Below are 13,620 nucleotides of genomic sequence, written 5' to 3' on the forward strand. Positions count from 1 at the left end.
TGACATGAATTATCATTGATATGATCATAATTATAAAATAACTGTAAACAAAACTTGCTGATAATTCAGTTGTTATATTTCAATTTGGTAAAAAAAATATCAGTAAAACTCAATGCCTTTACCGTTTGAAGTCTGATTTTTTTTCATTTAATAAGTGTTTTTACGCTAGTACTGTGCCATAAGGCAAAGCAAGGACTAAGTAAAGTAAGTAAGTACTGAGGTGGATAGTATTTCTACTTTTGCTAATCCGACAGTCGCTTCGTCAAGCTAGTGGTGCAATTAGGTAAACTAAACTATAATGAGCAATGTGATTTGAAAATAACGTGTTGACACAGATCTAACAAAATACAAAGTAACATGCATATTTACTATCTGCAACTGTATGAACTATTCACGGTTGATGTTAAATAAGATGTGGTATAATTGCCAATGAGACATTCACAACTTTGCATGGACCAAATGATAAAGGTGTTAGTAATAACAGGTGATAATACGGCATTCCTTCAGCAAAGAGCAACACTCGTACCTTATATAGTAAGCTACAAAAGAAACCGGTAGGCTAAACTGCAAACATACAAAATAGAAAAGTACAAGTCTGATTTAAACAACAAAAATTTAATGAAAACAAACTTAGCAAAATAGCAACCAGCAGCAACACCAAGAAAACAGATTCCTGGCTTCTTGGATCAGGCACAAACCAAATGTGGCGGTATTTTACATGCTTATGAGCGCTGAATCCTCCATTGACTATAAAAATTGTTCTACAACACAACACATCAAAAGAACAATGTAAAAATCAGATAGAAAGGTATCAACTCGTCGGGTCAGCACGTTAACAATTAACAAAAACATGTTTCTCATACAGCAAACACCAGAGAAACAGTGGTGTAACAGTACAACATAAGAACGAACTTTAAAAATCAGTTGAAAACTTTTTAACTAATATGATAGATGCAAATAGAAATACAACTTACAAGAACAAAGAGTGGACGTGGATGTGTAATTGTAAATCCCAACAACACAAAGAAACTGAGATTTACTCGCAGTTACTGACAGCTTGTTCAAAGCCAATAACCACTAATGAAAAAAACATGAATCTAAGACTACATTATCAATCAGAATACATCTAACATCCAATGTAGTATGCTTTATTTTCTTGATTAGTTATATGATTCAATGAAAAAATATCTCTTCAATAAGTTCAAAGTCCTAGTAAGCAGTAAACAGCAAAATAATGGCCCTGTCACTGCCATAGCAGAGAGGACTTAACCATTGTTTCGGAGTTCGGGTAAATAGTAAATGCAGTTTACAGGAGCACACCTGTGTTTTATGCTTTTGTCCAAGTTTCCGGGTTTCCTTCTTTCTTTCTATGTTCTAATATATGCCTGTTGACATGAACGATTTCCCATTTCTTCATCCATGGACCTTGTATTGTTGTGTCAAATTCATCCTCAATCTGAAAGTTCATAATTATTATATTCACTCCAAATTGATTTGAAATGATTAAATGATTTTCTAAGTTAATAAAACATGAAATATTCGTCCCTCATTGCAAAAGTGGGCTTAACAGAAGTCATACACTGACTCAATCGGTGCACAAAGAAGATAAAGGGAGGCAATCTATTAACAACCTGTTGATACCTGTATTTAAAAAAAACTAGCAGTGAAGAATTAGGCATTAGAATATAATGATTACATTGGAGACTAGCATTCTATCCTCTTTGGTTCCAACAAGTATAAACTATGCTCTTCGTATTTCTCTATGCCAAGCTGTTTTTTTTTTTTGTGTGAAAGAATTGGGTCCGATTTCTGCGAAATTTATTTAATACCATTTCATAGTAACGCAGCTTCATGTAGATGTAAGCATGGGTGTTTAAACATCATTTATCCTTCACTGAATATCCGTTCATATTTTAAGAACATGTGCATTTTTCATGAACTGTAGATGGTTTTGAACATCTTATTTAAACAATTATATGGGAAGTTTACAAGCCATAATACCTATCGAGTTTGAAAAAGTTCTAGAATTATAAGTCGGAAAATTAACAACACCAATCAACATCTTTTTGAAATATTTAAAGTAAATCTTACAGCACTATCATTTTCTTCAATTGATTCCTTCTGTACTTGGTGTCTATCGATTTTGTTGAATGATTCCCAATCAATTTTATAATTGGGATCTTTCGATGTTCTCATCAGAATACCATCTTTCAGACCATAAAATCCGACCGGCTCTGAAGGTCGTTGCCATCGAAGGTCAAGACTCCATCTGATTTTATTTGACATATTTGGTAGGCTGTTGATGCAAAGAGGTTACATATTAGTTAAGCAAAAATTGAATAAAACGTTTCAAGAAACAGCATCATACGAATATTATCATTTCAGTTGGATTGAACGTATAACTTTTAAATCTTAGGCCCGCTCATCTCAATTCGTGCAACTTTATCTTTCAATTTACGTGTTACTTAGTAGACGAGTTATTTATTTTTAAATAACGCTAGTTTTGATGTTTGGCTTTGAATTCAAACGATCTATGTTAGTTTTCCTTGATACATAAAATGATGCAGTATACACGTATAAGTTAAAGTCACAACAAGAAGAGTACGACATCTAAAATCCATGCTTTTTACATGTCATGTGTTTTGTCGTCAGTGATACTTATATTATAGAGTAATTATGATTGTGTTTTTCTAGGCGATTTTTTTTTTAATTATTGGAAGTTTGTTAATCAACTGAAAAGAGATAAAAAGAGATCGATGTTTTAACCCCTGCTACATATCCGTGTGCTAGTTCCAATCACAACCCTCCGTCAGTGCTTGTCTGTAGTTATATATAAGTACTTATGACCAAAATCTTTAAATAAAGCTGTATGCATACATCAGACAAAGTAACCATTTTGTTTTGCGCACGCATGGTCGTCTGCTTGCATTAACATGACCTATTTTTAAAATCAAGAAATTCGGATTTTAATAATTTTTTATCCTTATAAATTATGAATACGAATAATATATGAATCGTTTCTTATATTTTAGTTGCATTGTAAATTGTAAAAGTTTTTTAAAAGTTTGAAAATATAACCATCTCGAGTGGAGAATATCGTAATCACCACGGTTATGTGGTAGAATCTATATGTATCTTTGTCTAAGAATTTCATTTGGTTCAAAACGGCGTTTTTATTAATCAACTATTTTCACTTGCCTTCTATGTGGAACAAGATTATTAAACAGCAGCATGCCTCCGTAAGGAATAGGGCATATCTTCAAGTCATTTTCCAAATCAATATCTGAATAAAAAAAAAAAAAAATTAAAAAAAAATATTCCATTATATATTCTGTAAATTAACTATTTTTCGCTAGCGATATATTTTTCGCGAATTTCGCAAGCAGAAAAATAATGCAACTATAAATCGTCGCGAAAAAAAACGAATCTTTTCTTCTCTAACTTGAATACACCCAGTGAATTTGAAAATCGCGAAACTAAATCGCCGCGAAGTGGCATACTTTAATTTGAAGGATTTTTTTTTATAAAAGTAATGATTTTTAAAATTTCATGCAAGTAAAGTACATTTTAAATATTTTTCTTAGCGAGTTACAGATTCAGTAATAAACTCGACATGACCTTCTCCATTATCCTGATGAAAACGTTTAAAGTCATGTATACCTAACTTTCTCTTCATTTCTTCTTCTTCCAACATAACATACCATGTACCACCATGGCAACACTGGTGATCTGCTATTTTTCCCGTCTTATGGCCACGTTTTGCAACCTAGGATATCAAATGGAAAAAAAGGGAAAAAACCATGATTACTTATTTAAAGTCAATATCATGTGCCTTAAAACAACTATTCAAAATAGAAATACCTCTCATGGTTATACTAAAACAGTTCGCCAACACTACTAATACGTTGAACCCCCCACCAAAAGGTATTAAAAGAGTTCATTAGAGAAAATAATAATGTAAAATAGCATTCAAATATTGCACTTTAAACATGTTTAAATCATCAATTCTCAACTAATTTCGATAATAATCAGATGAGAATTAAATTAGCAGGACTATTATAGAGAACAAATTTAATAAAACATAAAAAAAAATTAAATTAAGTCGGAAAAGAATATTACTTGTCGTTTTCTGCAAAAAAAACAAAATAAATTGCTTTTACATGTGTAAGGAGTCAATACTACACAAGCTATAAAATGTCCACAAAATATTACTGTAGTCTAAAGACATTTCAAAGTGCAAACAAACCTGTAAACACCCGTTGTCTTCGTTTGTATCAAGTAGCGGTATCCATGCGGTCGGCTGAAGGACTTTGTAAGATTCATTATTCAGATAACCAACATCTAAAAAATACATCGATTTATATAATGTATGAGACGATATTTTAATAATGTAATTCTCCACAGTAGGAAAATATTTCGACCTATCTTACCTTGGTGCCAAGGAACAGTTGTAGCCTCGTTTTGAGGAGTTTTGGTTCGAATGTTCCAAACCGGATGTCCCTTGATATCTGGACCGAGTATCTGTTCCATAACATTCAGAATCCTCTCGTTCGACCACAAATCACAGAAAGACTGAAAATATGATATTTGAAAAAATATATATTGTTCACCCTTATTAATATTTATTATTATTTGGATGGCAATATAATAAAGAGAAAAGACCAATGTATCCCAAATCGTACTTTGTGTGTTTTATGTTGTTGAGATGTATTAATTCCCTACCACGTCCTGTCTGATTTTTTCATAAGATGTCATTTCCTGCTTTGTATCGATATCACGAGTTAAGCCATTTCAAACTGGTTTGCATTGTTTGTTCTTATGTTGTACTGTTGCACATTAGTCCTATGTAAGGGAAGGGATTGGCGCAGACAACCGTATTTAAAACCAAGTCCTTGCAAGTCTTGCAACTGAAAGTTTAGTTTTAGACAATCAATGATGCCATTATTTTGTATAAATTGGCTAAAAAAAATATATTGTGAAAGGTAACATGTAAAATAACTAAACATATAAACGTAATTGTAAAATACATCATATACCTTTGGCATTGTCTTCATTTTGTGTAAAAGAATATTTGAGCCAGGAAATTCTTTTTCTATCATCGTTAGTCTCTCAAATAAACCATAGTCTCTGTATAACTCTAAAATGAACCAAAGACAAAAAGTGTTATATCATGATAGGAAGTCCAAGAAATCTCAATGGAAGTCAGTTATCAAAGAACTCTCAAAACCACCGGATTTCACTTGTCGTGAGAATCAAATAAGCGTCCCAAGGGTGACTGTGAAATAGAAATATGACCCCTTAGGTTTTCTTCGACCGCCAGTAAAACCGTTGCCAAATTGGGGCGTCTGTTTGGCTATGCGGGATGTAAAAGTACGCTGCCACGTCCGGTCAAAATCGGAAATTAATCCCAACTCCTTGTGTGAAGAGTGTTCCAAATTAAAAACCTTCGCAACAACTCTTTAAAAGGTCCGTAGGTGGTCTATTGCATGGCAAAATTTCTGTCCCTATGTTATATACCCATTTCTAGTGGCAGACCAAATTTCACCGACCTTCATTTTGGACTGCCTTTATTACAGACCTACTCTAATTATTGTTTTTTTACTCCCGAACCCGAGTGAAAAGAGGGACGAAAGATACCAGGGGGACAGTCAAACTCATAAATCGACAATAAACTGACAACGCCATGGCTAAAAATGAAAAATACAAACAAACAAACAATAGTACACACGACACAACGTAGAAAACTAAAGAATATCATTTGTGAAACGGTTATTCCATAACGGTCAATTAACCAACTCGTGATGCCGTCCGTAAAATTTACGAAGGAATTATTTCAACTTCACCATTTGGAACTATTGGTTTAATAGCTTCCTTGTGAGCAGCAACCCTCTATCAAGAAAATCATGATAGGAAATGCAAGCACGGAAATTATTCGCAACTGGGTGTTTAACAACCAACAATCAACACAAAGCGTGTAATTACTGGTACAATAACTGCTTACATGTACCATTCCTGCGCATAATTAGTTCAAAAAGTTTCGATAGGCTTCATATTGAATGAGAGAGGTTAATACATAGTGAGAATACCGAGAAAATTATTGACAAACAAACTACTAAAAGAAAGAAAAACGGCGTAGGAACTATTTTGTTATACACATGTACTAATTTCCAGTACTTTTATTTTTTGACCGGGCACGATAAGGTGGTGTTACATCTTACAAAGTCTATCCAAATAGTATTTGCAAAGAATTCCTCTTTAGCCGGTGCTAGGGGCAAGCTTTCAAGCTTGAAGTGAGGTAATAGTTTTTGTTAGCTCCGTGTTGAAGCCTCATTGTGACTTTGAGATGAAGAACAGTCATAAAAGCGTTGTTCCCTTGCTTTATATGTGTTTTTAGTTTGTTGTGTTGTGCATGTACTGATTTTGTGTCATGGATGTCTACCCCATATCTTTTGTTTTTCTATTATAATGATTTGAAATATACAGAAGCGAGACTGTCCTTAATATGAACAATGGTTTATACTTTTGGTCTTTCCAGCGTTGTGTAGTTTTTGTGCAAGTTCTTCTACCATAAGTTTCAAATCTTCTCTGCATGCATCTAATTCTTCTCTCGTGAAGAAGTCATCAACAACCAAATATCCCTACAGAATTAAAAATAAAGATTGAATGCATGAAAAGGTGTGATTATTTTCAAGGAAAATATATATTGAGAAAAAATTATTATAAATTATAGAGATTAATACATGGCCTTTTCCATATCAGCCTGGGTATCATCCCGAGACCCCCATATCAGCCCGAGATGGAGGCCATGTATTAATCGCTTTATCATATACTTCCGATAATAGTTTTATGTAAGGCAAATAAACAAATGCAATGACTAAAACAGTCAAAAATTTTATAAAGAAGTTAAATTATGAATCAAATATACTATAATTGTCCAACAACAGCATCACTACCTTCATATATATGTATGGTAACATTTCCCATAGAGGCATTTTGAAACATTGAAAATTTTGAGGAGTTTTATGATCATTATTACTCCATGTTTGTTGTACTATAAAATGATCCATAATTATCATTCTAACGCAACAACGTTTGTAACGTTCATTTTGATTGGATAACGTCACTTTCTTACATGGCATCAATGACGTACGCGCAAGCGCAGACAGCATATGACAGATTTTAAATACATGTTTTACCGTTGTTTTCTGTCAGTTTCATTAAAATGGAGATAACAATATTGTATTTTAAGCTCCGACGGCATGAATTTGGGATTTGATGGTCGCAAATACCCGTTTACTGTCTCCGCTAACGCGTCGCCAGTAAACTTAATTTGCGACCATCAAATCCCCAATTGATGCCGTCGGAGCTTAAAATACGATACAGTTATCTCCTAAATGGCATTTGTTAGCAAGTACTAAACTATCCCAACAAAAGTTCCCGTAAATTTTGACGTCGTCATAAAAAACATCTGACGTCACAATGGAAAAGTAAACAACCGATACCGGATATACCGGAAGTAACTTGCACGAGAGGCACTATTATGGGTTTTGTGCACGAGATGCCCCTGATATGGATTATCAGCCCGGGTGGGAAATTATGGCTTGTGTACTTCCGCTCATTACATATATAACGTTACAAGAGCTATCATATCAATGCTAAGTATACGCATGGCTCGAGGGCTGATATTGACCGAGGGCTGATAATACATGCGATATGAAAAATGACATGTTATGATCTTTGTATCATATGCTTCAACAATGGAGAAAAATAACAACTAGATTCGTATATTGATCCTTTTACGTGATTCCCAAACAGAAGTTTAAAGAGTGAAAAGTTCACGGACGTCGGACTTCAAATTTAGTTCATTCGATATGAAATCTTTCTATCATATGCCTTTTAAAACAGAGAAAAAAAATATTTAAATATGGACAAATCGACAAAAAAAAATTAATTCAACAATAAACATAATGAAAACTGTTTGGAAAAGTCAACCTTTTTTTTTGACTTTCTGAATTATGTTTGAAACTTTTAAAAAAAAAGCATTTATTTATTAATTTGTTTGTTGTTTTTTTTTTTTTTGAATTTTTTTATCTATTTATTTTACACAATATGCTTTCCAGTATCCAAATAACTGTTTTGTACACTACTTTGTAAATTATTGTTTGTCACTGTAAAGTAGCTTAGCCATCAACGTCATTTCATTTTAAAGACTTATATACATACAACAATCGGATCCTCGTCCATCTACAATTTATTCATGGTAATTCAGTTTTTTCAAAGGCTTCATGTCTGATCATGTTATACATTGTGGTTTGTGTCGATCTGTTGAGACGAGCCCTTTCCATCAGATATATTTCACAGTGTGTTTAATGTTATGTTGTTATACAATCTTATACTACTGTCCAAGGGAATGACAGCTTAATAAGGTTTCTATGTGTTATCCCTCGACATTGTGTGTGCACTTGTCTCAAGTCCGTGGTCTGCAATTCAGTTGTATCTTTAGTTGCTGTCTACCATGCTTTCTTTGTTGTTTTTTTTTGTTGGATTCCATAGCTTAATAATTTATTATTGGATGTAACGCGTCTTCTGATTGGCTCACGTTATTTTGTTATAAGCCCATAGACATAATTTAGTCATGTGACCGTGACGTCATCAACGTATTTTCATGGTTTTCTACGGTTTAAAATGGAATTTAGAATCAAATTATAAGAAATGACTAATATTTTTTCTGTCTATTCGAAATAACATAAAAAATGTGGTGCACAGTGACACGGTTAAATAACCCGATACGCGCGTTATTCAGCATGTTCAGTGTGCACCAATTTTTTTATGTTATTTCTTCATAGACAGAAAAAATATTACAGCCATTCCTTAAATACATGGTATGAGTTTTTCTAATTGGCGAAGACCATCTGAGAGGACCGACGCACAGTGACCTATAGTTTCTTACATCCACGTCGTTTGGTGATTGGAGAGTTGTATCATCGGTTATTGTAGATCATTGGTCTGTAGTGGATAGTTAAGCTGTCTCATTGGTTATAGCCTTGTGGATAGTTGTCTTATCAATTTCTTGGTGTTTACATTATGCTGCTTTCTATTTATAGAAACATATACGCTGTCTAAGGTCATATCGCAGAGACTAACTCATCGGCAATCATAGTAATACACTTTCTATAATTATTCAAATTTAAAACAAGTTTGCTTACTTCCTCAAAAAACTGCCGAATGAGTTCATCTGGTAGCTGTCCTTTCTTACTATCCTTTGGCGCTGGCGGCTTTGCCTGGATATTAAACAATTCTGGACACGCTTCATCTGTAGAACCAGAGTAGATCACTTTAGTTTCAGACATTGCCCTATATTATACGTTTGGTTACGTAAGAACAGGTAAATGGCTGTATATTTATAGTTTAATATGTGTATACGTGAGCAAGTTAGCGTGAAGTAAACAGATAACATATATATATTGATGTATGGAAAGCCATTTTTTCAATCTTAAAAGAAACATATTTGCTATTTATGCAAATGATACGGTTGTTTCTGGGACTGTGTATAACCTCACGGCAGTACATGCTAATAATGGGTTGGCTTCGAGGGATTGGCTACTTTAATAGCAATATGAAAATCCCAAATCCAGTATACTAAATAATAAAAAAAAGCAAAAAGATTACAACTATATATTCAAATTCATATATTTTATCGGAAAGATGAAGCATATTTAATAACATGAGCAAGATATTACCAAATTTTCTTTAGAGGGAAATATTGCTTTAATTGGTGATTTGAATGCCCATATCAATGTTAGTGAGTCTGATTATATTACAAATGAAATTGACGACAGCCTAGATGATTTTTTACCTATAAATTACATAGCAGATGCTGTGCTTAAATCAAGAAGTACTGAGATATCACAAAACACCAACAGTTATGGTAAACAATTAATAGAGTTGTGCATTTCTGCTCAATTAAGAATTTTAAATGGAAGAACTTTAGGAGATTCCAAGGGAAAAGTTACATTTTTTAATCATAATGGAACTTCTATTGATGACTACTGTATTTGCAGCTCTGGGTTCTTGCCAAGTATCATAAATTTTTCAATAAATGAATTTGACCCAACAGTATCAGATCATTGTCCAATAACAGTAAATATCATGTCTCAAATAAAAAGACAACCCCCAGAAAACTTAAAAACTCCTTTAAAATGCATAAAATGGAGTAATGAATATGAAAATACATTTAAATTAAACTTATTAAAAACTGACTTCCAACCAATTATTTCTGAAATAGAAAGCTTAGCAGAAATTCCTGTTCAAAATAACTTGTTCAGTGTAGAAGAAAAAATTAATGAAAATGTTTCTAACATATCATCTTTATTGTATAATGCTGCTTTTCTTGGCCCAAAACGATCAACGTTCAGGAATAACAAAAGTAAATTCCGAAAAGTTAAAAAACCTTACTATAATAATGAATGTGAAGCACAATTTAGAGCTTTAAAACACCATACAAGAAAATTGTGTAAAGAACCATGGAATAAACAACTAAGATTAGAAGTTATGTCCAAAAAAAAGGTACTTAATAAATTAATAAGGAAAAACTATAGACAATTTAGAAATAAAATGCTGACAAAAATTTTGGAATCAAATAATTCTTCAGATGAGTTTTGGAAAACTGTTAAAACTTTAAAGAAAAAAGAATTGAATGATCCTAGTTCAAACATTCAAGCTAAAGAATGGTTTGAATACTTCAAAAATCTAATGAATACTACCCATGACAAAAATTCTGATTTCAAATCATGCACTGATGATAAATTTTTGAATAATTGCAACAAAAATTTAAATGTTAGGATAACTGCAGAGGAAGTGCTTCTTGCTCTGAAAGCCTTGAAAAATAAGAAATCATGTGGTTCTGATGGATTAACAAATGAAATGTTGAAAATATCTTGTACTATGAATGTCAACATGTATGTAAAATTATTTAACTTAATTCTTTTTACTGGCATATATCCTTCTAAATGGAGAGAAAATTACATTAAACCAGTATTCAAAGGAGGGTGTTTTAATAACCCCTCAAACTACAGAGGTATAGCACTTTCTAGCTGCTTAGGAAAATTTTTCTCAAGAGTTTTGTATAACCGTTTAGAAAAGTATTCAGAAAATAATAATATTATCTGTCGTGAACAGATTGGATTCAAAAAAGGATGCAGAACTAGTGATCACATTCTTACTTTAAAAACTATTATTGATAAGGCTTTTAAATCAAACAAAAGAATATATGCATGTTTTATTGATTTTAAAAAAGCTTTTGACACTATAAATAGAGAGGCTCTGTTGCACAAACTTGCTGAATATAACATAAATGGACCATTCTTTAATATTCTAAAAGATATGTACAAAGAAGTTTTATTTGCAGTTAAAGTCACTGAAGGCATTACTAATATGTTCCCTTCCACAGTTGGAGTAAAACAAGGCTGCATTCTAAGTCCTACTTTATTTTCTTTTTATATAAATGATTTAACCTCAATGTTTGATAACACATGTGATCCTGTAACATTACATGACATAAAATTGTCTAATCTTTTATATGCTGATGACTTAGTATTAATATCAGAATCCTCAGAAGGTTTACAAAATTGTCTAAACAAGTTAAATACTTATTGTGAAAAATGGAACTTGACTGTCAATCTTGACAAGACAAAAACAATGATATTTAATAAAAGTGGTAAAAAACTTACTAAAGACAAGTTTGTATTGAATAATGAAGTAATTGAATGTTGCACAGAATATAAATATTTAGGTATAATATTCAAGCCATCAGGAATTTTCACTAATGCAGTAAATCTCCTATGTAAAAAAGCTTCTAAGGCATTGTTTTGTATAAAAAAAATACTCTACTCAGATAAGATGGATGTTTTTTCCCATATGAAACTATTTAATTCTTGTGTTAGCCCAATATTACTGTATTGTAGTGAGATATGGTCGTTAAATATTGTGAAGAACAACAAAACTCTTGAATCTCAATATTTATCTATGGAATCAGTAAAACTCCAAATAAAATTTGCGAAAGGTCTTCTAAATGTTAATTCAAAGGCAGTAAATACAGCTGTATTAGCTGAATTGGGAATGTACCCTATTGGTATACAGGCCCTTAAGTCTTCTGTAGGATTTTGGTTACATATTTTAAAGTCAAATGAAAATGAGTCATTATTATATAATGTTTATAAAGCTAACAAGCAGTTAAATGATGGATTTGCTTCAAAAGTTAAAATGCTACTTTCAAAATTGAATTTCACTCATGTTTGGGAAAATCAATGTACCTTCTCTAAAAAAAGATTACTTTTAGCCATCGTGAAGAAGCTCAATGAAAATTACATTATATTTTGGAGAAATTGTCTCTTTAATGATGATAATTCAATAAATGGAAATAAACTAAGAACCTACAGAAAATTTAAAGTAAAGTATAAACTAGAAAAGTACCTTTTATTGAATTTAGATAAAAATGTTACAAAAAATTATGCTAAAATAAGAATAAGTAATAGTATGCTGGCTGTTGAACGTGGTAGATACAACAAAACAGCTTTAGAAAATATAATATGTCCTTTATGCCATAAAGAGGTGGAAGATGAATTTCATTTTATCATAACATGTTCAGAAATTAATAAAACTAGGATCAAAATGTTTGATGAAATATCTAGTATTGTCCCCTGTTTTAATTCAATGAGTGAAGAAAACAAATTTGATTTTATATTTTCCTGCGAAGAATGTGATATTTTACTTATCATTGTTAACTACATAAGTGAAATGTATAATGAAAGAAACAATTATAATGTCAATATATGAACTGTGTAATTGATGGCTCAACTTATAATGTTATATATATTATAAGATCTTATAACATATTTTTTTATAACATAAGCATAATATTTTAATTGATAATTTTAAAGAGGAGGCATGCTGTCAAAAATAGTATTATAATTAATACTAATAATCTATGTTTTTGTTTTTCTTTCAATGCTACATGTTTGTAGTGTTTAATGACTATCGTTTTGTATTTAATATGCCACTGTCTGTTTGTTTGTTTTTGTTGTATATTTTAGTAACAATCCTATTGTTTGGATTTTATACTAATAAAATTCTTATTCTTATTCTTATTCATGCGCAAGTAATCCTAGTGTTCAACATATAAAATGCTATAAGTTTGGTCTTGCTTATGGCATAGTTGCAGTATCTGTCTTTACAGCATGTTTCTGTGAAATTTGTTCGGCATTAGCCCTGCAAAAAACTTATATACCGTAAGCCTTAATCCATAAACAGGAACATTGAATAATAACTTTAAAATACTAATTGATTCAGTCAAGTATTGTAAATAAAAAATCAGTTAAACGACTTCTTATATTTATAAAAACTTCAACGATGCATATTTGTCTGAATACTTGTCATACCTCAATGACAGATATGTTGTTATGCACGACGGCAAAGCCACAAACTATGTCGCTTTTGTTTATAATTCACATTATATTAACTGGCTAATAGCAAATGTGTCTTAAGAATTCGCTTGTAAACCAAAATGATCATATTTACAATGATTTTGTTAATTTCAGCATCTGATTTATAGTAATAAGTAGA

At 31.7% G+C, this 13,620-nt stretch overlaps 1 protein-coding gene across 1 annotated transcript; it reads right to left on the bottom strand.

Annotated features, from left to right (window-relative positions):
* Window positions 1-1,092: 1,092 nt before the first annotated feature.
* Window positions 1,093-9,444, bottom strand: LOC139516334 (1-deoxypentalenic acid 11-beta-hydroxylase-like). The gene is made up of 9 exons (XM_071306383.1): window positions 9,207-9,444; window positions 6,521-6,638; window positions 5,037-5,137; window positions 4,431-4,572; window positions 4,247-4,341; window positions 3,661-3,766; window positions 3,199-3,283; window positions 2,092-2,296; window positions 1,093-1,456 (listed from the first exon to the last, which is right to left on the bottom strand). Exons 1-9 carry the CDS (start codon window positions 9,348-9,350, stop codon window positions 1,328-1,330), a joined length of 1,125 nt encoding a protein of 374 aa, XP_071162484.1. The 5' UTR covers window positions 9,351-9,444; the 3' UTR covers window positions 1,093-1,327.
* Between the last annotated feature and the right edge of the window lie 4,176 nt (window positions 9,445-13,620).

This window comes from Mytilus edulis, chromosome 3 (genome assembly GCF_963676685.1).
Source record: "Mytilus edulis chromosome 3, xbMytEdul2.2, whole genome shotgun sequence".
NCBI lineage: Eukaryota > Metazoa > Mollusca > Bivalvia > Mytilida > Mytilidae > Mytilus > Mytilus edulis.